Below are 26,363 nucleotides of genomic sequence, written 5' to 3'. Positions count from 1 at the left end.
AATGAATCAAATGCAGTCTGTTAAAATAAATAAATAAATAAATTTTCTATTTCAGATGCTAAGATGCCATTTACTTGCTATATAAAAACTATTGTTACAGTTAGTTTCCTTCACTACTTCTCCCAAACCTGCCACTCCCTCTTCTCCAGAAATATCAGAGATAACGCCTAATAATTGTATTACAAGAAATATATAAATAGCAGAATGATATAAATTCTTTTAAGATGGTCAGTGAGTGCCATAGTAATCAATTTTTTTCTGTAAGGAGAAAGAAAAATAATTTTTTTCCATTTCAAAAATTGAATTCCTTTTTTATTTCCTTCTTGAAAAAATTGACTTTTTTTTATTCTGTAGAATAATAGGAAAACAATTAGAAGACATAGGTTCTTTTCAAAAGCCCAAATATGGTGATATAACAAAACCACATCCAGCATGTGGTATAATTTACTTACTATTAGTTCGAGCATCTGTTATCTATCAAAAGCTTTAAATGATATTGTTATTCGATTTATTCAGCATTTCATGAAATCCAAGATGCCTTTGGACAACTATAGCTAAGCCAAATGGATTGTTTCATGAGTAAATCAATTTGTTTACCAGCAATCGATGCTAGTAACTATAGGGAGTACCATGTGAACATGCCTTCCCCGTTTTGGGCTATAAGTTTAATTCCTATATTTTGTGAAAGAATGTCACATCCAGCAAAGCTGGGTCATTAACTAAGCACAGGTATGGGAACAGGCCTGGTGGGTGTGTCACCTATTCCTGCTTCATTGGGTGAACCTGGCTAACCTGCAAGAAATAAAGTGGCAGGTGACAGGAAATTCTGGACCCCCTCTGAGAAGCTACCCTGATCTCCATTTAATAAGTATTTCTTCAGTCACAGGAGCAGTTGTTAGACTATCAGGGAGTGAGGCCACAACTGAATATCAGCAATGAAAATGAGACTTCTCAATTATTTTATTGTGACTCGTGGAAAGAAGGTGGGATGAGTGAACATCACTGTCAGAAGCCAGGAGAAACTAGTCTTTCACCAAGGAGGGAACACTTTGTGGTAAAGAACACTGAATTTCTTAGATGTGGTCTTCAGCCTTGCTTTTGATATGATTTGCTTTTATTGCAGCACCAGAACCTCAGACTCTTCCACCATCACAGGCAACCAAAGGTAATGAAGCTTCTTTTAATCAATGAAAAAGAATGATCTTCATTAACATCTTCCATGTTGAACTTTACCCTTAGCTTTGACTTACTCTTAAATTTCTTAATTGTCCTTCAATCTTTTTTCCAGCCATTTTGCCAGAATATCCACTTTGTGCCTGTGCTTAACTGAACACAGGCTCTGAGACACCCATGAAGCCATGCTGATTTCAACTTGACACAGTCTCTGTTGTCTGGCTCTATAATCTAGGGATTCATCCTTCGCTTGTTCTAACCTGGTTATTTCCAGCAGGTCTCCTGGCTTCTTACCCTACGGCATATTTCCTTTTTCACTTTGGGAGGCATTTTTTCTTATTTTCAGAACTCGAGCATTTGCACTTTCTTGAAAAGCATTATGAACTTTCCAGATACAAATGCCCTGATGTGTCACTAGGAGATACACACAGATGGGGGAGGGGAGGAACCAACCCAACCTCAATCATTACAGCTTCTTTTTCTTCAAAAGAAAGGGGGGAAAAAGAAGAAGTGTGTTGTGTTCTGGAAGCATCTTAGTCAATTACCCATATTTTCCTTCATATTATGAGCTGCTGGTTACTTTATTACATTCACATCTTTCAAATGAGAATCATGACTTTTTTTTCCATTTCTCTTTCCAGACTTTACTGACTGGCTACATTTTTATTCATTTTGTCTAAAAACACAAATTGGTTTAAGTATAAAAAGTACTTATGTGAACAAAATTTCACCCTTTGTATTTGTTCAATCTAAAAATTCAATATTAAGCATATCCCATATTTAAATTTTGTCATTTTTCTCTTGGATTTTGATTCCTCCTTGATGATTTTTCATGCTGAGGACCTGGAACACTGGGAACATAAGCTTACACAGTTATTCAGTGGGTTGACCTTTGTTTCCTCTTTTCTAACTGCTGGTGTCTTTATTGACAGGCTCATATTCATGGGTTAATATTTTTTTTTTAATTTTTAAATACAATCAGTTTTATTAATGGTTGTTTGTTTTTGCTTCTTTAGGAAATACTTCTTTGGTCATTGGTGTGAAGATACTTGTTTGTTTTTTTTTTTTTTTTCATGGGTTAATATTTTAATGTCCATTTCTGTTTGTGCATTCTTCTATCCTGGAAAAAAACTTAAATCCTGTACATGTAGTTTATAAATATATATCACTTTTAAGTTGCCTCCCTGAAATAATTTCCGAATATAAAGACTTTTGAATATTGCAGATATGTATATTTTTAAAATGCTAAGTGAAAAACTTCATTTTGAATTGTAAGTCAAATAAATTTTAGTTTTTATCCTGAGTGGCTTCTCAAAGCAATCTTTCTCATGTTCCTTTTGAGCTACATATACCTTCAATTGTTTTTTATGTGACTGTTTCCTCTAAACTATACTGTTCTTGAGATTTCCCATCTCAAAATGGAAAAAGAGGGAGTTTACAACTCTGACAAAAAAAAAAAAAATATTCAACACTTTGAGTAAATAATGATAGTTACAAAGCAGAAGTATCCACAATAATTCAAATGGCTTAAATATGCTTTTTAAGATATATGTAATATTTATTGTCAGTTTATAGAGTCACTTTCCTGTATTAACTAACTATTTTCCTTCTTTAGCTCCACCAAAGACCAAAAGACCAGGTCGTCGCCCCCGCCCTAAAACCACACGCAGTCCAGATGTACCCAAGTCCAAACCTGGTAAATGTGGTGTTTAAGGTTCCAATTTAACATAGAAAGTAGCATGTAATAGCCTCTGCTTCAGTAGCCACCAGCTACCCCAGTAACTAGATTTTAGAAACTAATAATCATTGATTTTTATATTTAACCATCTATATTCTTTGTATATTTGTGTATTTTACATAAAGTATTCATATTTGTAGTTATTAGGCACACAGTTATTAGAAAACTGGTCTAAGTGGATTATCAAAGTAAGGCACCTTAAAAATCTTACATCTGATTCTTATTCATGGCAGATGAGGTGTGGGAAAGCAATAGGCAAAAAGGGGTAAATGGGAAAAATAAGTGGGAAATCACATTCAGAAAAAGTACACAGTTTAGGTAGAGCATCCTAACTAGAGGTGTGATGTCTCCTTCCTCCCCATTCCACTTCTTAATATAACTGGTATTCTTGGTATTTTGCTTCTGTAGCTCTGGAACCAGCCACAGTACAGCCGGAGCTCTTGGTTCCCACAATCGGTAATTCTACCCACTCCGGTTGCGGTCACGGGTTGTCACTTTTGCTCTTCTTGCTCTCCACCCGAGGCATGACTGCAGTTCTGCTCCCCTATGACCCCCATCACCCCTTCACAGTTCATCCCATGCTTCCCATTTCCTATCTGGGTCCGAAGAACCTAAAGATAGGAGAATTTTTCTCGAAGAATCTGGTGTGCTCATTTAGGGAAGGTCTGTGGTCTTGGACGCGACTTCCTGGTTCTCTGCTGACCTTCTCCTTCAGTCACATGTGTCCTGGTGTGACTTCTGGGCTCATTCTGGACTGAAAAAAATGGCAAAAATGCTTTCTAGTGCTGTGGCTATAATTTTATTGCTTTGCTTATTCAACTTGTAAGACTTTCTTAAGAAGCAGCATGAGTAATATCTTCTTCAGCTTTTTTGTTTATTTGAAAAATGCTTTTGAGGATGTTTGGATAACCAGAGGTTGTTCTTGGTCAAGGGTCCAGTGTAAAATTAGTTGTGGTCTTTGTACCTTGAAAACATTAAAAGTCCCAAGATAGTCTCACTGTTTTTAGTACTAATGTTGGTGACTAATACCGGTATCTATAATTATTTGTTTGTAACTTGTCAGCATCCACAATCAATTTGTCACTGCTTCACTTTGAAAAATTCCAGAAATCAATAGTCATGCAACATAATTTCTCATGTGTAATATCAAGTATTTCTGAACTATTTTCCAGGTCTCCTCATAAGCAACTTTTTCATTTTTATCTTACTGTTTTTATACCAAATAAACCTATCAATGAAGAAATAGAACTATTTCTATTTTGGAATAGAAATAGTTTTTCCCATTTTGGAATGATTTATATAGGGAAAAAAGCCTTATGACAATTCTCATTACTTTTGCTCAGAGACACATTTGAAGCATTTCCTGAGGATTTTTTTCTTTCAGGAAAAGTCAATGATGCAAGTGTGTTGTTAAAATGGACAGTCTTCCCGCCCTTCTTGCACCCCAGGAATTGATTTTAATGTATTCATTGAATTTATACTCTGTCTTTGCTCAGCTTATGCATCCTTAGTTTTGATAGTCACAGCCGTGATCATTATGTTAATTTTAAATACCTTTTTCTTCAGCACCAAAAACAACCAAGAGACCTAAAACCACACGCAGACCAGATGTACCACAAATCCAGCCTGGTAATCACCATCTTGACCTATAATAAGAAAACTGGTGTAAATAACATTAATCTTTACCTTCACAGCTCAGCTATGGCACTAATTATAGCACCCTTTTTTCTTCAGATTCAAAACCACCAAAGCAATTACTTCCTAAGCCCAAAACCTCAGCAAAACCAGACATCTCACCAACTAAATCTGGTAAACATAATTTCCATGCTTTAGCTTAACAAGGTTTTTTCTTTGGAAATGTTATTGAAAATATTGCTGCAAATGTTTACATATCACATAAATCACAGAAACCCGAATCATTGCTTTGTTCATTATCTTCTCAAAGTAGCCACACTAATATTTTGAGTGCTAAATGAAGAAATCAATGTATGGAAAATTGGTTGATTTTATACTTGATTGTTGGATGGATTCCATTTTCTTAAAGCATTTTTTGGCCTTATTCTCTGAACTTGTAATGTATAGAAGGTTGACTTTTGTGTGTCTGGAACGTTTTTGAAGGTGATTTGGGTAAGCACTTTTGGGAAGTACACATGGGAAACTGATCCTGTTTTCTTCCTTAATGTGCATAGCTTAAGAATGTCCTGATAGCCAGGGATTGGCTTCCTTTAAAATACCCTACTGGCATTTTAAACAGTAATAACTGAGTATTTTTCTAACAAATAAGAAGATATATATATATACAATAGTTCTGAAAATCCAACTGTTTTGTAATGGAAATTTTCTCCTAAAAGATTCCAATTAGAATAAAATTATAATTTGCTAAGAGAGCATCTCTCATAAAAAAAAAAAAAAAAAATAGCCTATCAAGAAGGTAGTCTATATCAAGTTAGAACAAACCAGGTTCTGTATCCTCTGAATTAAGCATCAACAAGTACCTGAACATTACTTATATTTTTTTACTTGTGTTTATCTTCTATGATGCAGTCTTTGAGCCTGTTACAGTTGAGACTGAAGCTCCCTCTGCAACTATAGGTAACAGTGCCTTCTCAGTCCATGTTTTTCTGAGCTTGCCCCTCTCTTCTCTTTTGTCATTATCTGTATTCCCTCATGTACATTCATCCTCTCGGTTTCCAAATATTGTTTACTCTATGAAAGGCCACCTTAACATCTGTTAAGCATTCTTACACCTGCTCCACTTGTAGCACCTGAGTGTGATTCTTTCTTCACTCATCTGCATCTATTCAGGCTGCTTACAGCACTTGACACTTAAGAGTCCTGGGTGCTCTGTCTGTCTTCCCTTCAGATAAGAAAATTTCTGAACCTCTCTGCTTGTATGTTTGTACCGTTTTTGGTTATGGGAGGAGAGCAAGGAAAACTCAGTGTGTTTGTAAGGAGCTTAATGACATGTCATTGCCTCTGTAAAAGCCCTTTCTTCCTTGATTCCATACTCTTCAAATGAAACTGAACCTTTACATTGATAAATTCATCTTGTGACACTATTTCAAACAAAATATGGATTCTTTGTTTTTGTTTGAAAGTAATCAGTTATAAATGTTGTGCAGCTCTTCTATGCTCTCAGATGTGGATTAAGCCAACTTTGTACTATGGTGTCTTAAACACCTGGAAAGTCAGTCTCTGTATAAATGCTTAAAAGGTTTTGGTGATGAGAAGTTTTGAGTATTATGTGTAACTTTCTGGATTTAACAAAAAGTGGGGACCATAGTTCAAAACTATGTCATTCAAAATATTATAGAAGTATAAAAAGCCTGTTCATTGAGATAAAAAAAAAATTGCAATATTACCTTTTAGACTTTTTGTTTTAATCATCTCTATTTCTAATTGTTCCCTATTTATTCATAAGTGAATAAGGAAACATAGTAAGGAGCAACTTCATACTTATTTTGAAAAAAGGCACAAATTGTTCTTTGCACAATTGTCACAAAGCTCCAGTAAATAGACTGATTAACATTTTTCTAATTCTTTTCACAGCCATCACCCCTCAAAACAAATTAATAATGATGGGGCAAACCTTTCAAATACCAACAGAAGCTTTTATAATAATTTCTGGAGTTATTTATAATTGCTTGTCAGACACCTGAGAGATATTCTTAGAGTCAGCTTTCTAATATAATTAGAATCAGATAGTCAAACCCAGAAAAATACTTTACATTGGTCTCATGGCTATACGGAGTCCAAAAGGTATGCTTGTTCTGTAAGATAAAGTATGGCCAGTTATTGAAGATAGCAAATATATTTGCCCAGAGTTAAGAAATGATTTTCAAACATGATAAGGTTAAGAAGATTCATTTTCAAGACTTTTTCTTTGTCTATTTTTCTTAATCTCCATTGTTTATTGTATTACTTTTGTTCAGCTTCTACCACAGATGTTAAACCTATAATTCTGAAAACTGAGGCTCCTGTGACAACATTAGGTAATGGCCTTTTCTGTCTTTAGTACATATATTTTCTGCTCATAATCCTCTCTCTCTCCTTCTCTCTCTCTGTCTCTCTGGGCCAAGGTTTTCTCTCTCTCTCTCTCTCTCTCTCTCTCTCTCTCTCTCTCATAAGGTTTTCTTGTCATCCTCTCTTGTCATTCAACTATTGTCCTCAGTTTCAACATATTGAAAGCACTTAAAATACATGACTTGGTTATAAGCCTGTAAGCAGCAAGTGCCAATAATCTCTCTCTCATATTGCCAGCTTATCAGTGCTTTATAGAATCTGTGTGTCTGCTTAAATAGTATTCTTTGTTAAAGCTGAATTTCAGGAGTGCCTGCCCTTTCAGCATCAATTATTATTCTGGGGGTGTCTGGATTTCTGTTCTTTCAGAATATGCTGGATATTTATTATGCACCAATGATTTTTATGAAAAGAAATGTGCTTATTCTAATAATTTTTAATGGATTATATGCCTAAACAATGTCATTTCTAAGTATAATCTTCTGAAAGCAGGTAAACTTGGGTCCAAAAACCTGATACCAACAACTAACAACATAGTTTTCAGAATAGTAAAATAATGTTACATAGTTTGTGTTTCTCAAAAGAATTATCAGTAGACCAAAATAAGTTTCTGGTCATAAAGATGACCAGAAGAAACTTCCAAACCAAAGAGACATGTTTTTCTCAAGACTCAAGAAAATCTAGGAAGTTTATAGTAATCCTAGAATCCTGTGTAATTCTTTCTTTAGTTTCTGGAGTCATGACTATAATAACCAGTTTCCTTTCTTTAGCTCCAAAAAAACCACAGCGAGCAAGAACTCGTCGTCCTCGCCCCAAACAAAAAACCACTCCGAGTCCAAAGATACCTCAGACTAAACCAGGTAAATAATATATGGTTCCTGGTCCCTATGGAACCCCGTTGGATGTGGCACTGTGGTGGCAGTTGAACGTGCGACTTAGTGTTACCTCCATGACCCTTTAGGGTGAAGACCCAAGTCACAAAAATCAGCTGCTACCAGCACAGTGCTCTGGCTGCTTAATACTCCTGGTACCTGAGTATTTTCGTTTTCTGACATTCAGTTACATTTTCTTTTTTAATTCTGGCTCAGCACAACTCATCTAGTTAGGAGTCTAGTCAGCATGTTTAATTTGAGGAGCCGCAAGTTTTATTAAAGTTCACATTAGCATCTGTGAGGGATAGTTTAGAAATAACAAATGACCAGTTGAGAAAGGAAGCTGCTCTTGTTAAGATATAAGGAATGTTGAGGAAAAGCAAATATTTATTAAGTTTTATCCACTGTTAAGCACATAGTTAATTCTTAGAGAAGCAAAGAATCTGTGGGCTGATGTGAATAATGGGGAGTAACTGGAATCTTGAAGTTTGTAGAATTTGTAGATTTGTTAGCAGGATGGGCAGCAATCATATCAACAGAGGGAAGAGGATGCTGTATTCGGGTGACGGTAGAAGGACAGGAGTTAGAAGTGCAACCTGACAATGAGAAAGGCAGTGTTTGCTTAGCTGGACAGCCATGCTCTTTTGAGAGGGCACTCAAAGAGGACCTTGAATGCCCCCTTAGTGACTGGATGTGAGCCAACTGGCATACTCCCCTGTCCTTCAGGGTCAGGTCTTTTCTGTCCTGGTAACAGAGATGCACTAACAAGTTCCATTGATTTAATGACCCTCTATATCTAGCTCTTTGCTTGCCTTTGTTTTGACAAAGGTCTTGGTCTTTTTCCAAAGTGGTCTCTTAACAAACAAGAGCATTGGTTCTTTGGATATTCATCACTTGCATCTGTTTAAATACATCAACAATTGCTTTTATTATGACCTAGGGTTTTGTTTTCTAATCTACAGTGTTATAAATTATAGTTTCACATTCTTTGCTCATAAGCATTAAATAGATCCCTAAATAGTTTTCTTAAAAAGGTTTTTCATTATCAGATAATATAGAAACAAGCAAAATTGCTATTTCACCTTGTAGAGATCCTAAGGATATAACTATGTTATATACAAATGTCTATGGACCCTCACTTAAGAATTTTTAAAATCTTCCTTTTTAAAAAGGCTATAAAACCAAAGCTCAAGCAGTAAAGTTCATTTTTAGGAGAATTGGATGGCTTTTTTCTCATGTGTTTAACATTTTCTTTTTTAAATTGCTTTGGATCACTCCTTGCACCAGACTTTGGACTTGTGACTCCTGGGCCATCTTTAGGTAATGTTTCTTTATCTTCAGAAACTGCTTTTTCTTCTCTGTTGAACTTTGCTGTGGTATTGAATAGATGATGGTGCCACCCTCTATTATCATCCTATGACAGTATTCATCCTAAAGTATTGAAGGCTGTCTTGCTTTTTAACAGAAAAACAGCCTGGACTTAATTTAAGGCATTTATCAGCTCCATGTCCTATCCTGAAATTGCATCATGTGGGTTGGAGTCTGAAGAATACTAACAGTTTGTCAGAGCCAGTATCCAAATATGATTCCCTATATGCCCCTCATTGAACCACTAATGCAGTATCGATGATGATGCCAGGAAAGTTCTTTAAGCAACTTTCTATATTTCAGGTTTTATATAGTCATTTTTGGCTTTGTTGATGTTTCAGTGAATTTCATGCATTTACTCTAGTAAATTGGCAGGTGAAAAGCTTGTCCAGACCTAGTTCTCTTAAGTTATAAGTGAACACATAGGGTTGATTTGAACATCCTTCATACCATTAGAGTTGAGCAGTGTTTGCAACTAGTTCTGGGTTGGAGATACTTTCAAGAAAATAATGATAGTTACTAATCTTCATTTCTTAAACATAATCATATGTGTAATTTCTGTCTCTGGAGAATTCTCAATTATCAAAGAAAATCTATTAATATACTAAAGGAGAAAATTTCAATACAAAGTGACAGAGTTTTCTGAACTCAAACTCTTAAGACAAGTTTTAGAAAACTTAGAGCCATGTTATACCATCCTCATCACAGTTAATGGAACCATCAGCACCCTGTTCACCCTAAATTTTCTTCCGTCAGCTTTAATAACCTGTCATCCACATCCTAAAACTAAAATCATGCCCTATCCAGAAGTACCTCTGAAAAGATTGGGTAAATATGTGGTGTGGTTTTAAGAATCTCTGCAGCCTACGCAGTTAGGACCCTGCATTCTGAGCACATATGATATATTGGGACATGCACTCTATATCTCTTAAGAGTAGAAGCTACTGATTAATGAGGACAGTGTGAGATGGCTAATTACTTCATGCATGCTTCTTGGGACATCTCCTTTATTACCATCTTGTTCCTGTTTCTTATGATTTGGTTCTGTTCTTGTCTTAAAGGTAAACCTTGCTCAGTATAGTATTAATCTGCATGCTAGCATTAACAGTTCAAATCAACTACTCGTATTAAGTCCTTTCTAATTCACCCAAACCATATCAGCTCATACAAGAGAAGTTACAGGTGTGTTTTATTTACCAGTTCATTTGCACCATAGTAGGAAACAAAAGCTATTCCTTTGTAAACAGAAAGTAACATAAGACAACATTTTCATGCAAACGTAATATAATTTTTTGAATGGTACATGCTAGGAGAATAGTAAACATTTTGAAGAGGAAAATATTGAGGATAATTAGGAATGAATCACAGAATTTGAATGAATGGAAGGATGAGAGAATAAAGGAAGACAAACAGGTAACATGTTGAAGCTGGCTCCCCAGCAGGTTAATTTATTGATGTTCTCCTGTTAAATGGGCCTATGGGATGAATTAAGCCAGAGGGGCTGAAGTTGATCCACTGTGCTTCAGTAATTTCTGCTTCAGCACAGGACTGTGCTTTTCTGTTCATAGAACCGAATATAACCAGCCTACTTGTAACAAAAGCTGAGATCGTTCTTCATCTTATTCACAAAGAACTTAGTGTAATCTCCGCTTTCTTTGGATGTTACTGTGTGTGTGGTGGACAAAGCCTAGGGTGACCCCAATAATTCTCTCCTCCTGGAGTTAACGCCTTTTTATAATCCATTCTGTCTTCCTTCTCTTAGTCTCTCCTCCTCCTCACCTTTGCCTCTCTGTCTTTCTCTCTCCTGTGCCAGCATGGTAGACACACAGGGAGTCATATTCTAATCACTTTTGCCTTCTCCTATTAGAAGCAAGCCACAGAATCAACATACACCCAAGGGGAGGAAAATACACAAAAGGTGTTAAGACCTAGACAAGAATTATTGGAAATCACCATAGAGTTGGGCTACTATTCTATACCAGTGTTCAAATATATGAATTGTTTATTACATCTGTCATTATTGGTTACGGCATAAGGTCGGTGCTGCTTTGGTTTTAGCTTCTACAAAAGTGCTTGTTGTCTTTGCCACATTTTTCTAAAAATTAATCAGATTTTCTAGTATATCAGTGTTCAAGTTAGTTCAAATCAAATATTTAACCAAGAACAAGATTTAGAGTTGACCTCAGGGATATGCTCAGCAGAGTCCAAATGCTATGACTGGTTATCTTCTGAATCAAATGAGTGTGCCCAAGTTTGGAGAAATACTCTAAGGAAAAAACCTTTTGTTTTCTCTTGAGTTAAGAATATTAACTTTGTAGCCTAGAAATTTTATTTTTACTGGTAAGATGAATGTTTTTTTTTTTTTTTAACATTACACGCATTCACAAGGTCTCTTTGGTTTCTTTTGTTACTTTTAATCAGTTCCTGCCACGATCCTTGAACCAGTTATTCTTAGGACTAAGGCTCCAGGGACAATAGGTAATGACATGTCATGTTCCTCAGCATCTGCATTTCCTGCCCATTCAGCACCATCATAACCACAGCTTCTCCTCCTTCACAAGGCTTCTGCACCATCCCCTGTCATTCAATCACCTAACACATTGGAGGATATCAGAACAGTTTCTGGTCTTTAAGAGAGCCAAGCATGAATTTAGTTTGATATATATATATATATATATATATATATATATACAGTGCACCACCTTTGAATTAGTGTCTCTGCTTCCATGTAACATTTTAATCACATTCTTTGCTGTTGAGTGGCAAATACAATCAATAGTAGAGGGGGAGGGAAGGTGGTTGACATCTATGTCTCATCTAGGTTTAGTGAATTGGTACAGCTATTATAGTGTGATGGTTTTTTTGTAGATCTGAATTCATTTGTTTTTATTATGGGCATGATTTTGTGTTTGTTTTACCACTTTAGGTTATGATACAGTCTTGTTTCAGTAAGGAGTAAAATAGAAAATATGTTCTAGACTAGTGAATTTAAATTATAAGTATAATCATTAGTATGAAATCATACTACACCTATGTCACCCCCACCATAACTTAGCAATGTTTTGGAGCTTTTTGAATTCAGGAATCTCTGTGAGAATCCCCTTTGAAATAGCCTTGATGTATCAACTCATGTTTCTGCATGATTTTTGTTTTGCAGAGAAATGTAAATGATATAAAGATGTAGAGGCATATGTTTCAAACTCAAAAATATCTCCTGAAACTCGGGATATGATAACAAGCATAATCCTGGACACAGCTTTTGGAAACCAAAACACTGCATTAACCTGAGGTTTTCTCCCTTCAGCTCCCAAAGTACCTCAACGAACACGCCGTCCTCGTCCCAAACCTAAAACTACACGGAGTCCTGAAGCACCTCAGCCAGAACTGGGTAAATGTGTAGGTCCTGGTTAAGGAATGCTAACCACCTGGGCCTGTCCTAGTGGAGACGATGAGGCCAGGCGATGAGGAATAGAATGGGGAGATGGTGTGGGAACCCAGTCTTATGCTCTGTGGACTAGAATCTTCTTTCTTCTGTCTATTTAATTTCTCACTCAATTCTGCTCATCTTGTAAATATCAAGTGTATAGTCCACTAAACCAGTTCAAGAACAAATGTATGTTTGTGCCATTGGGAGGTTATTTCTTAGTAACTATAAAGTCTTATGAGCGATCGTAATCATCTAGGCAGCCTTGGCAAATGAAGATACTTCAGATTGTTGGAGCTACATTGTCTGATGCATAGTCCTCTTCTTTTTTGTTTTTCTTCCCAACCATTTACAAACAGAAAAAAGTCATTCTTAGGGGAAAATCATCCTGGGAGAAGGATTATGGAGACATTCAAAAGAGAAAGGAACATATGGGAGCCAGGGAGGCAGAGTGTTTCTCATTAGCAGAGGCCGTCAGTTTTCCAGGGATTGGTCAGAATATTCCATTGAGACTGCAATAGCTAGATGGCCCCATAGGACCAGTGGAGAAATTTTGAACTCCAGAGTTTGGATTACATCCAAGAACCCACACCTTGGGACTTCCTCTGGGTGCTGGACAGAGGGATGTCCCGCTGTACTATACAATGGCTGCACCTTATCCTGCCCTCCTGACTACTCAAATTGGACAGAGTTCATGGTTCTTTCTGGAGATGAGTTTCCAATAGGATGGGTTGGTCTATGTATTAGTCAGCTTTGCATCATCATAACAAAATACTCAGCATAGGCTCCTTGTAAAGAAGGGGTTTATCTAGCCCACAGATTTGGGCACTCGGGGTCCAAACAGCAGAGTCCAGGTTGTGGCGAGGGCTGGTTCTTGGCTGCATCACCTCCTGGCATAGACAGCAATGGCAGGTGCTTGTGAAGGAGTGAGTGATCACGTCTCAGGAGGGGCCAAGCTTGTTCCTTTCATAATGATCCTCTTCTTTTTTGGTGGTGGGGGTGTAACCAGGGATTGAACTCAGGGGCACTCTACCTCTGAGTCACACCCCCAGCCCTATTTTGTATTTTATTTAGAAACAGGGCCGCACTGAATTGCTTGGTGCCTTTCTTTTGCTGAGGCTGACTTTGAACTCTCAATCCTCCTGCCTCAGCCTCCCAAGTCACTGGGATTACAGGCATGTGCCTCCGTACTCTGCTGTATAATGATCCTCTTTTGAGAAATTCAAGGAGCTGTCCCAGAACTACACAGAATGGTGCAAACTTTCTGGCAACCCCAATGACCTAAGGACCTGTCACTAAGCTCCAACAGTGTTACCCTGGAGACCACGCCTTTAAATCACAGGGGACCCTTGGGGAACACAAACCGGTTTCAAACCACGGCAGTTGGCTTTGGTATATTAGTTAGATTCAGATCATCAAAGAATGAGAAAAGTGTCAAAGCAATTTACATAGCCATTATCTAAATACAGCATCAGTGGCAATCCCTCCTAAGAGAGAAACTGGCGTCGACGGCAGGGACACAGTGTTCCCTCCACTCAAGCAAACTGTGTTTCCTTGGTGCTTGCAACATGTTGTTATCCTGGTAGAATTCTCTCTGAATTGAGCGTTCTGAATTTTTATAAATTTTAATGTTTTATTGGGTTTTTGTTGTTGTTTTTGTTATTTTCATCCAGTTCCTACCACAGTCTTTGAACCAGTTACACCTGTAAAAGAGGCCCCAGGAGCAGAATTCGGTAATGCCACTCTGACCTTTACCAAGTGCTTCCTTTGCTCATTGTCAAACACATTGTATGTAACTCTAGTTACCTTCTTCCTTACACATGAGTTGAATAGGCATAAAACAATTTCCTCTTGTTTGTAAGAAAACCATGCAGGAATTTAGTTTGGGACATCATCCTGCCTTGTAACTTACTTAAAAACATTTCCCCATCACTTTGTTTTTGGCTCACCAGAATTCTTATGAAGGTAAATTTCATATCTGATTAAGTGAGTATCTGGCTCTGCAAACCAAGTTATGATAGAGAAGTTTATAAATCCTTTGTATTTCTCTCTTTGATTCTGGCTATTTTTCCTATATGTTAGTATTTGGGTAATATGTTTTAGTGAATTGAATAACAATATGATCAAGGTTTATAAGTTTAAATAATGAATTTGATCCTTAGTGTTAATCTGATTCCTCTTCCTCTCCACTAAAGTTTAAATGAGTCTCAACTATTTTAATCCGGGCAAGGAACTCTAGAAGGATGTGCTTAAAAACAAAAATATCCATCTTGACTTTCTGAATTAATAACTTCATTATGTATGTGAATTTTGCCTCCAAACTATCTTCAACATTAAAGGACAATACAGTAACAGAGTAAGGGACAAAACTTTTGTACTAGAAAAAATACATTTCCTGAAACTTGAGAAAATTCATCAAGCTTTGTAATACTCAAAGATATTTTTTAAACTCTGTACTCTGAAGAACCTAAGTTTTAAAATAACTAAAGGTTATCTCTTTCTACCTCCAACAATATCCCAAAGGACACAAACTTACAGCCACTCCAAGTCCATATGCCTGGGAAGTCACCAGATAAATAAAGGGTTTCGGGAGCCTGGGAGTCAGTCTCTGGTTGAAAATAAAAACTCACAGATCCCTTACTGAGGGAATCCTGGAAACCTGTTATCCCCTGAGGTTTGGCAAGGAATTTATGATTGGAAGAGATAACAAAAAACCTTTCCCCTAACTCAGAGTGATAGGAAAGATGTCAATCTTTTTAGTCTGTAGACTAGTTGAATCATTTTTAATTATTGCATATTTGCTGCTTGGATATTTCAGAACCCCCCCCCTTTTTTTTTTGCAGTCATAATTTGATTAAACCTGGTAGGCATTCTATCTATTTAGCACCCAAGAAAGTATGAGTTAGTTTTTCACATGTTTCTTGAGACTGGTTAGAAACATATTTAAGAATATGGGTAAAAATGTCATTTGCCTCTAGTGCTAAACAAAACCAAAGGTGATAACTATCTTGTGAGATGGAGACCTAGCTACAGTTTGGCCAGCCTGGACAGAATGATCATACTTTGAGTTAGCTAAGTAGGTCTGCCATGCCAAAGTCCTGCACAGTGGGTGGCCTGAACAACAGAAGCCAATTTTCTCACAGTTCTGGAGGATAGAAGTCCAAGATCAAGTTGTTGGCAGGCCACCTTCCTGCTTTGACCTTACAAGGCCTTTAGTTTATGGGCATGTAATCCTGGTGTCTCCTTGACTTCTGAAAAGGATATTGGTCAGAATGGATTAGAATACCACACTTACGACCCCATTTAACCCGTGCTCCCTATTTAAAGGTTCTGTCTCCAAATATAGTGACACTGGAGGTTAGGGCTTCAGCATATGAATGTGGGGGGCACACACAATCCAGTTCATAACACCCTTCAGCCAGACACTCTAAAATCATGCATTCTAGAGGCAATATTACACTGAAAAGTCTCATTCTGAAGTGTATGTTGTGGCTCTTCATACAGTTTTCAAATGTTATTTTGTTGCTTCAGTTCCCGTTACAGACCTTGAACCTGTTACTTTTAGAACTGAGACCCCTGGGACAACACTAGGTAACAATCTGTGCATTTGCCAAGTTTTTGCTGCTCTTGTACAGTCCACTCAATCTCCATCCCTGTGACGTGGGCTTTTCTACCTTTGAGATGGCAGCCGTCATCTTCTGTTGCCTTTCAACCACTTCTACCTTCTGAAGAGTTTGAAGCCTCTTAAAAACAAGTTTCCTATTGTTTTTATGAGAGCAGGCACGAGCTTAGTGCAAACCTTTATCTTCCATGTGGCACATTTAAAATTGTCATGTTGTCTTGCACTTCCCTCAATGTTCTGTAGTCAAGCTGGGTTTTAAACAAATTGAGATCTATTTCTTCTCTAGGCTGATCAGCAATAACAAATACTCTAATGCTCCTTTGCACATTTAAGTTTCTAAAATTTTTAAAAATTCTTTGCATGGTGTGTTTGTTTCTTTGTTGGTGCTTTAAGTAATGATATATTTTATTACTAATTTGACACATAGGAAATTACCCAAATTTGAAATCTTCATCTCTTCATTAATGTGACCCTGATTTCTCCTTCCCTTTCATTAAACACTCCTTTAAAATCATTTGATCCCAAATGAGGAAGTTCTATGACTTTCTCAATACTAGTACTATTCTTCATGCCTTGAGTAAGAAACTCAACTGTGTGTGAGTTTCCTCCAAAGCACCATCAATGACAAAAAGAAGACACTTAGGTATAAAAAGAATTACAGAGTAACTTGTCAAAAGTAACTTGTCAATTTCTTGTCAGAAATTTAGAAAATCTGACAAGTTTTGGAAAAATCCTCTCCTCAGTATCCAGAATTATAAGATCTAGAGTGACATAAGGCTTTTCTTCCTTCAGCACCCAAAATACCACAGAGAACCCGGCGTCCACGACCCAGGCCTAAAACCACACCAAGATCTCAAGTGCCTCAGACAAAACTGGGTAAATCTGTCATTACTTGGGTTAAGGGTGAGCCCTGGTAGCCTGTTCCAGTGGGGACTCAAAGCAACCAATTCCAGGAAGTAATAGCTCTTGTTCTCCCTGAGTGTGAGGTCTTGAGCCCTCAGAATAACATCTCTGCCCATTTTGCAAGGAGAATGTGACTGGGTGAGACTCAGCTGGTGCCAGAAAACCTTGTTCTTACTATGTGAGACTATTCTTCCAAATTACACATTTAGTATATTTCTTACTATCAAATGGCATTCAAATTATGTTTAGTTTGAGTAAATAAATCGTGCAAGTCCCCTGCATGTTTCTATTCTTACATCATCAACTATGGGTGATATGCTACCTGTGGTTTTACTTCTAAAATGGCAGAATTATAGATGTCACTGCATGATGCAAACATAAAGCAATGATCTGGCAAAGGAAAAGATCCTTTGGATAGACTTGCACCTTGGACCCACTGCAGAATTTGGATCAGTAGAGGAAAGAAAGAACCAAAGCCAAAGGCTTAGACATATGTGGAGGTCAGCCAGAAAGGCAGCTGGTCCAGATGGACTACCTTGAGATGGCCAGAATAAAGTTGTTGAAGATGCTACATTTGGAAGGATCTATCAGGCTGGTTGAAAGAGGATTTGATTTGGGAACTTATATAGGATACAGACATCTACAATCTTTAATTTCTGCTTTTTGTGGACTTAACGCAGACAGATTTTCTGGGCACTATACATTGGTGACTATCCTTATTTTGCTGTCTCATATGTCATAGTTTGGAGAGAGGTTTCAGACTCTTTCCAAAGATGAGTTCTTGTCAAGGTTAATATAGGCCACTGTGCCAGTTAACTTTTTTAATGTTTCAAACATATGAACTATTTTGCATCTCTGTTTACTTAAATATAGTAGGTACTCATGTTCAGCTCCTGTAGAAGTACAGAGCAATTATTTCAATAAACAATTTAAGTATATATTAAGTAAATGCATTAAAGTATTTTCAAGTGAAGAGTTTTCCATATAAAAATTCATTTAATACCTAGAAGAATTTCATGCTGACCTCTTTAAGATTCTCAAAGTGGTTAAAAAACGAAGCCAGGGCTGGTTTTATGGCTCAGCGGTAGAGTGCTTGCCTAGCACGTGTGAGGCACTGGGTTTGATCCTCAGCACCACATAAAAATAAATAAGTAAAAATAAAGGTGTCCACCTATAACTAAAAAAATAAAATAAAAAAACTAAGCCTAAGACCAAACATGACTAAGTCTTCAAAGAACAAGTTTATATTGTTTCCCTCACTTAAGAAGTTAATTGCTTTTCTTTTTTTTTTTTTTTTCCTTAGAAGAATTCATATGCTTATAAGATTTGCTTGGATGTGAATGTTCTAATTTGTTATACCTGTTATATATCTTTAAATCTTTTTTGTTTATTGTGTTATTTTGGTCAGTTCCTGCCATAGCCCTTGAACCTGAGGCCCCACAAACAACATTAGGTAATGTGAATACACGGTAAAAACAATATCATTCTTTGTGGTCATTCATTATATTCTTCTAAAAACTAGGAAGGCTCTTAAATTATATGTTGTGTTTAAGAGAACCATTGTGCACAAACCTGCTTTAGATCATTTATTTGCCATGTAACCTCCTTGAAATTGTCATGTCACTGTTTTGTTGAAGCAGTGTTTGTATTAATGCTCTGCTTTGAACATACCGCAAGTCTTGGCCTGCCCACCCTCATCCCCAGACAGATAAACCTATTCACAACTCTCATAGGACCAGGAAGATCCATTGCAAGTTTACATTGCAATCTTTCTTTTATTTTTCTATTTGCATATGATTTTATTGTCTTTTTTTATTTAAGCAATACTATATTCTTATTTTAATAGTTACATAGAAAATATGTCAAAGATTGAAAAATCCAATTACAGATTTAGTGGGATTGTCCCTCATTTTCCATTCAAATTTAACAATCGTTTCTAAACATTTTGGTGCCAGTCTAGATGCCCTATGAGACTTTGTAGTTACTAGTCTTTATTCATTCAGTTAAAAGATGAATTTGTCTTCAAAGAATTTCTTACTATAACAGAAGATTTATTATAAGTACATGTGTATTTATTTGCCCTTTGAGACAGAAATCTAAAAAAGCAAATATCTAATTCTAAACAGCTTTAAAGTCTAGAGTCATATTTTCTCCTTGCATAGCTCCCAGAATCATAGATAATGTATGTAGTAAATCATAGATAATGTATGTAGTAACCCCAAACTTTCTTCCTTCAGCTCCCAAAACATCACAATGGATAACTCGTCCACATCCCAAACCAAAACCCATGCCAACTCCTGAAGCACCTGAGTCCAAACCAGGTAAACCATGTATTCCTGGTTAAAAGTCTCAGCCACCTAACCTAGTAGGGTCTCAAGTAAGCTCAGTAGTTGGGAGGAAGAGTACCCCCTTTGAGAGTGAGGGTGCAATGCATGGACAGCAGCAGTTTCCGCTATAGAGATATTCAGAGGACCACAGCTGGGGGAGAGCTGTGGGGCCACTGATTGCCTTGAGCCTTCTGTGCACAGTCTTCCCTCTCTGTGCATTTTAAATACTTCCATTTACCTTTTGAAAATAAATATTTAGACATATTGAGTTCAAATAAAAAAAAAAAACATCAATTGCCTTTGGTATCCTCCAAATCCTATGCATATTTTGAGGTATACACCAAAATAGATGTGTTTTGGTCCTCAAACCAGAAAGAGAGCTAAGAATAGAAGCCATTCCCTTATAAATAAGATAGAAAATGGCATTAGGCAGTGGCTATGCAAACACAAGGTTGATTTTGTGGTGCTACCAATAAGATATGTAGGTACATAAATATGTGAACAGGGATTTAAGATTAAGGGGTGGAGTCTTAAAATCACCATAGGCCATGGATAAGCAGAAGGGTAGAAGGAATAAAATCAGAAAGAGGAGAACAAAGCGGAGACCAACCAGAAGAGTGCAACTGAAATACTGATGCAGGGCATGTCTTCAAGTGGGAGTGGACACCTTTCTGCCTCTGCCCCATGGAGATCCTTAGAGCATGGTGGAGCAGTGCAGATTTGCTCTCCCCATGAAAGCGTGCTCTTTCTTTGCTGCGAACGGAGGAATACCTCAATCAATTCACTATTACGAGGCCTCTCAGTCTCTCCAAAGACGAGCTCTCAGCAATAGCTACATATTCTACTTTGGATTATTAGATAATCAAAGAATGAAAAATAAGAAGCACCTAAGTTAGGTATGGTCAAATATTAGGAAATCAACTATATCCTGTTCTAGTGTAACAGTTTTTTAAAGTTGCTATGTAGTTCTACTAACTATATGATACTAGAAAGATGCATTTAGAAGAAAATATTTTGTTTTCATTCATTCAAAGCAATTTTGTTCAATATTTTGGCTAGTTCCTACTGCAGGTCTTGAACCTGTGACACTCAAAACTGAGACGTGGGTGACAACAGAAGGTAATAACACACTGCAGTCCTCTGTAAGTGCCCTTCCCCATTGTCAGACTCGGTGCATCAAAATCACAGCCCTGGTTTCTTCTGCTTTGTAAGACTGCACTGTTGTCTCTTGTCATTCCATTACACTGTTCATTCTCAAAATATTCTAAACTCTGACTCTTAAAACAAGTCACCTCTTGTTTTTAAGAGACTCATCTGAACCTAATTAAGGTCATCTGTTGGGCATATAACCATCTGAAATTGTTTCATCATCTTGTGTGTTTTCAACCAGTGTTTTGTTTAAAGGTAATTTTAAAAAGCAATTTTCTTGGCTCCAACAATTATTACCATGCCAGAAAGTTTCTTTGTGGATCTAAAAGTTCTTGTGTTTGCTTAATTATTCATTCATTCGTTCATTTCGGCTATCTGTGTGATATTTGTTCTTTGACAGTCTGGTTGTGGTCTTATTTTAGTCAACTATTAAAGACCTTGCAATTGATCACCACGGTCACTCTGATACTTTTAGCAGTGACTCCCAAACATTTTATTCTGTCAGAGTTCTATCATCTGCTCTTCACTTCTTGAATTAAAAATTCCATTTTATTCATGACTTACTCTAATGGACTTTGAATCATAAAAGGAAACAGGCTGTAATAATAAAGGTGATAGTTGCAAAAGACAAATTCCCTAAAATATGAAAAAAATTAAATAAGTTTTAGGAAACTTAGAGCCATGTGTTACGCTTCTTTTACTTTTGAACTATAGACTCTGTAATGACTGAAGGTTTTCTTTCCTCAGCTCCCAAAACATCAAAACGAACCCGTCGCCCACGTCCCAAACCTAAAACCACACCAAGTCCTAAGGCTCCTCAAACGAAACTGGGTAAATGTGGGTTTCTGATTAAGGGGGTACCTCCTAGCAGCTCTTGGGGAACCAGGGTTAGTGCCTCTGGTGGAAGTGACAGCCTATGTTGGGGAAGGCACAAAGTGATCTACAGCTGCTGCCACTGTCACGTTTCCAAGAGAAAACACAGCAGGAGATGTGAGTGGCAGCTGAACTCCTCCATCTTTCCGCATAAGGATCTTCTCTATTATTATGCATCACATTTACTACTACTTATTTCATTCCATCCTTTTCTTAAAGCCAAAATGTCTTAAATAGAGCCAAAGTATTTTTATTTCAAGAAATGAACATTAAGAGCGTTCCATCTTATCACAGCACGTGGTGGTTGCCAATCAAACTTGGTTTTAGAGTGCTGTAAGCACCTATGAACTTAGAGAAAGAAAAGTTTGTGAGGGACAGGAATCAAGAGTTGGAAAATAGTTGCTTTTAAAGTGTTGGAGATGAAAAGAGACAGAAGGGAGGTGGGGAGCCCAATGTGGGGCACAGCTTCCTAGAACAAGTGAAATCCTACTTCTGGGTTGTGATGGTAGTTGTTTGGAGAGGTCTATAAGTGCAGTTAAGCAAACCTTGAAGGTATGGTTCAAAAGGTTGGATCTTTTCCCAGAGCATCAGTGATCTTTCCCATCTACTTTAGAGTACTGCATGTTTGTGACTAGAGCAGAGAGCTTCTCTACTGAGTACCACACACTGAGTGACTATTCATTATCTTGATTTGTTGAGTACCTTTGTTTGAATACTCAGTCTATTTCCAAACACAAGTTCTCAACAAGATGGTTATGATTCACTGTGCTTTATTATTTGCTACTTTCTCCTTTCAAACATACAAGCTATTTATTGAACCCATGCAATTTTAGACATGTTCTTTTCTTAAAGCTTCTACCAAAAACTCCAGTAATTACAGAATAGTTAGATAAGTATGAACATCTTTGGTGAAATGTCTGAGGTTTCTAGGGCAGCTTTCTACAATACTTGGAATCAAATGCCAGTTACCTAGGAGATTTTTGTGCTGACTTTATTGAGATGCTTAGCAGATTGTGTAAGCTGTGGCTGAGCACCTCCTGAAAGAATGTTTACCTGGCTATAAGGTAACCAAATCTCCAGGTTACAAATATTAAATTTCAGAAATTAATTGCCATATACCTACTGAAGCAATATTATATTGGTGATGTTTAATTTGCTGATTTTCATACACATTTGTTTCTTTGCTTTTAATTAGTTCCTGCTACAGATCTTGAACCTGGTACTCTTAGAACTGAAGCTCCAGAAACCATGGGTAATGAGAATGCTGTGTCTGCAATTATGCTTTTCTTGTCCATTATCATACCATTACCATTGTATTGCAGGTTCTTCTGCATCATAGGACCATTTCATCACCCTCTGATATCATCCCATTAGTCTTTCTCTTGAAATTATGCTGTGCTCTATATCAGATCATTAGTTGAATTTAAGATAACTGTGCATGAACTAATTTCAGAACTTCAAACTTCCATGTAACTGCTCAGCATTATATCTTGTGAACGTGTACATTTGCTTAAACAGCACTGATTAAAGCTATGTTTCAAACTCTACATCACTTATTTAGATTTCTTATCCCTCAACAATTGTGGAAATATCATTTTTTTGCCAAATTCCTTTTTACTATTCTGGGGTCTATGGATCTGCTGTTTTAAGGAATGATGTCTGTAGTACATTGTCAAACATTTTTAATGGGCCCAACTTGGAATATTTAAGTGATAGCTTCTACAATAGGGTAGACTAACTCATTCTCCTCTAACAGGTTTAATAGTATTTCTTAACTTTTATTGCATCAAGGGCCACTTTGTATTCTTATCAGATCAGTTTGGTGGTGTTCTTTTTTTTATTATTCTAATTAGTTATTCATGATAGTGGAATGCATTTTGACACAAGTGGAGCATAACTTCTCATTCTCGTGGCTGTACATGGTGCTGAGTCATACTAGTAGTGTAATCATACATTCGGTGGTGTTCTTTATGCTTTCAAACATACGAATTTTTTATACTCATAAATAAATAGTAAGCAAAAACATTAGACAGTCATTTCATCTTCTACAGAAGTACAAGAAACCTAATGAATGCTTTTTATCAGTGCCATCAGAAGAGCATATATTATTTAAATGTGTAATGAGCTTGCCAAATAGACCTAACAGCAAGGGTCAGGTAATCAAACATCTGTGAACCACATTGTGATGGATAGCTGTGTACACTATTATCTTGCAAGACTATATCATGGGATTAACAAGCACCTGGCCATGTTTGGCAAAATCTATGAGGAACAAGTGTCTCTTTTCTCTTAGTTAAGAATTTTAAAAAATTAATTTGTGACATTAACCTTAAAGTGAATTGTTAATTGTTCTTTGGTTTATTTTATTATTTTTTGGCCAGTTCTTACTACAGTCCTTGAACCTGTCACTCTTAGAACCAAGGCTCCAGAAACAACATTGGGTAATTACATTCTGTGTTCCACGACAGTTTCTTGTTCATCTTCAAACCCATTCCATTATCATTGTCATCACATTTGTCATCAACTTTACAAGATTGTCATTTCATCTGCCATCCTTCAGCTCTATATTGCTTCTTCTTAAGAGTATTAAAGATTCTTTTAAAAAGCTACCTATTGTTTTTGAAAACTATGCATGAACCTAGAATATCTTCCTACCTTGTAATCCTACTTGAATTTGTATCATGTACCTTTGTCTGAACAGCACTCACATCGGGAGCTGAATTTCAAACATAGTGAGATATCTTATCTAGACAGACTGAACTATAACAATTTTATAGCACCATGGATTCTTTGGCATATTCAAAAATTTTAGTGTGACTCTAAGACCCCACCACCCAGGGTCTTGCTATTAGATTCCTGAAGTTAGTGATTTATGAGTCTCTTCCTTCTTAGACTTAATTTTACACCTGAGTTTTTTTCTCTCAAGCTTCAGTGATAAAAAAATTAATAAAATAGGAGAAAATATTTTAATCTTAGAAGATATATGCCTTAACTCTCAAGGAAACAAATCCTAGAAAACCTGTAACTTTGTTTCCAAAGCTACCTGCCCTAGAATAATCCAGAATTTCTTTCTCCAGCTCCTAAAATACAACGAACCCGTCGTCCACGTCCCAGACCTAAAACCACATCAAGTCCTGCAGAATCCCTGACCACGCCCGGTAAATCTGCAATTCCTTGGTTTAAGCATTGAACCCAAAGCAATACCCAGGATGGGAAGTTACAGTCATCATGTTCTCTAAGCACTGTTGTCTATCCTTGTCAAGGCCTTGGATAATGGTTTACAGGTGCTTCCCCTACAGAACTATCCAGAAGAAAGTGGCTTTGGAAAGCTCATGTGCTTTATCTCTCAAGTGATTTGGTTTGAGTGGTCTCTCTTTAAAGTTGATTTTATAGCACAATTGGCATAGTCACCAATGGCTATTTTTGCTATTTCTACATTGAGGCAGATGATCTATTTGTTGCAGCATGATTACATAAACTGGTAATTATTTTTTTATTTCTAAGAAATGCAACAAATTACTTTCATATATATTTTCATACATATTACCTAAACCAATTTCAAAAGCAATCATCCACATAAGTTATAATCAGAAACCAAATACCATATGTGGACAGAAGTACAAATTGAAAGATTGTGACTGTCTTCTTCAATGAACTAATCTAGCCAGTGTAATCAACTCTTCAAAAAGCAACTATTTGCTTTCTATAAATTCTGAAGTTTAAAAATTAAAATGTCATTTGGAATGTTTTGAAAGAAAACAGTTTTTCATGTGTATTTAAGTTTTCTTATATTCATATTGTTGATTTTAATCAGTTACTGTTCCAGGCTTTGAATCTGATATTCATAGTTCTGAGGCTCCAGGAACAACATTAGGTAATGATTTTTGTGACTTTCATAAAATGTTTTTTTCTTGCTGGCTAAAAACCATCACTGTCATGGCCAGAATTGCTTCTGCTTCCAGAGACTGCTATTGTTCTACCATTTCATACTTGATAAGTTGTCAGGAGTCTTAATTTTAGCAGATGTCCTTGGATCCATTGAAAGACATCTATCTTCCATGAAACACTAAAATTTTTAACAATTAGTGTTAAATCTGAGGTCCAAATTACTCCTCTTCTCTTTGGTGTTTAGATTTATAGAAGTAGCATGAACTTCCTCTAAGTAACTTACTTTCCATAAGATATGAGTGCTGTTCTCAATATTCTAAGAGATGAAGTGCCTCTATTTTATTGTCAATGAAAATAAAGTTTTGTCCTGGCAGATTCGTGCTCCCCCATCAATGAGCGTGACCACTCTTCTGCTCCACCACAGTTTAGCAATGGCTTTTAATCTTTCCTAAGTAGAAATCCTCCCAAGTATCTATGCATATTAATATTTATTCCTTCAATAAACAGATGAACTTTGTATGCGATATTGGTCTTTGATGAAACTCTGTGATAATAAAAGATTATTTAATTTAGGAAGTAAACTCAAGAAAATATAACATGCTTTAGAAAACAGGTCCACATACAATGTTGTTGATGGATTCTAGACGTACAAATTCTATAATATTCTAAAATCTTCTTTCATCAATTTAAAAAGTCTAAAGGGGGGAGGCCCCATCTACTTTCCAAACTTCAAATGTCTTCAAGTTTTTTAGTGGAATCAGGAAAATCTATTATCTCTGGCTTCAGGATTCCCTCTAGATGTTTGCCCCTGATTGATATTGAGGTGGCTTAAACTCCCTGCTTGTATGCCTTGGAAGAGAAAAGGCACAATAATAACAGCTTAGTGATTACAGGGTTGACCATTAGGTTCATGATTGAGGAAGATCAGCATGGTAACTCAAATCATCTTGTGTCCTGCCTAAGGATTGTCTCTGACAAAGGATGCATCTTTTTCAGCTCTTATCCT

General features: G+C 36.7%; 1 protein-coding gene across 1 annotated transcript in view; it reads left to right on the top strand.

Moving 5' to 3' along the window:
* Positions 1 to 26,363, top strand: part of ABI3BP (ABI family member 3 binding protein) — a 233,759-nt gene that overhangs the window by 144,084 nt on the left and 63,312 nt on the right. Inside the window, 21 exon segments of the mRNA XM_079101410.1 lie at positions 1,124 to 1,165; positions 2,789 to 2,869; positions 3,320 to 3,367; positions 4,478 to 4,540; positions 4,646 to 4,720; positions 5,456 to 5,503; positions 6,844 to 6,903; positions 7,702 to 7,791; positions 9,091 to 9,123; positions 12,476 to 12,559; positions 14,269 to 14,328; positions 16,127 to 16,186; positions 17,010 to 17,093; positions 18,529 to 18,573; positions 19,358 to 19,441; positions 20,507 to 20,566; positions 21,344 to 21,427; positions 22,665 to 22,721; positions 23,851 to 23,910; positions 24,547 to 24,627; positions 25,284 to 25,343. Coding sequence (XP_078957536.1) covers positions 1,124 to 1,165; positions 2,789 to 2,869; positions 3,320 to 3,367; positions 4,478 to 4,540; positions 4,646 to 4,720; positions 5,456 to 5,503; positions 6,844 to 6,903; positions 7,702 to 7,791; positions 9,091 to 9,123; positions 12,476 to 12,559; positions 14,269 to 14,328; positions 16,127 to 16,186; positions 17,010 to 17,093; positions 18,529 to 18,573; positions 19,358 to 19,441; positions 20,507 to 20,566; positions 21,344 to 21,427; positions 22,665 to 22,721; positions 23,851 to 23,910; positions 24,547 to 24,627; positions 25,284 to 25,343 — 1,359 coding nt within the window.

This window comes from Sciurus vulgaris (genome assembly GCF_902686455.1).
Source record: "Sciurus vulgaris genome assembly, chromosome: 10".
In the NCBI taxonomy this organism is placed as follows: domain Eukaryota; kingdom Metazoa; phylum Chordata; class Mammalia; order Rodentia; family Sciuridae; genus Sciurus; species Sciurus vulgaris.
The sequence above is the reverse complement of the archived record's forward strand: the minus strand, read 5'-3'. Positions and strand labels throughout refer to the sequence as shown.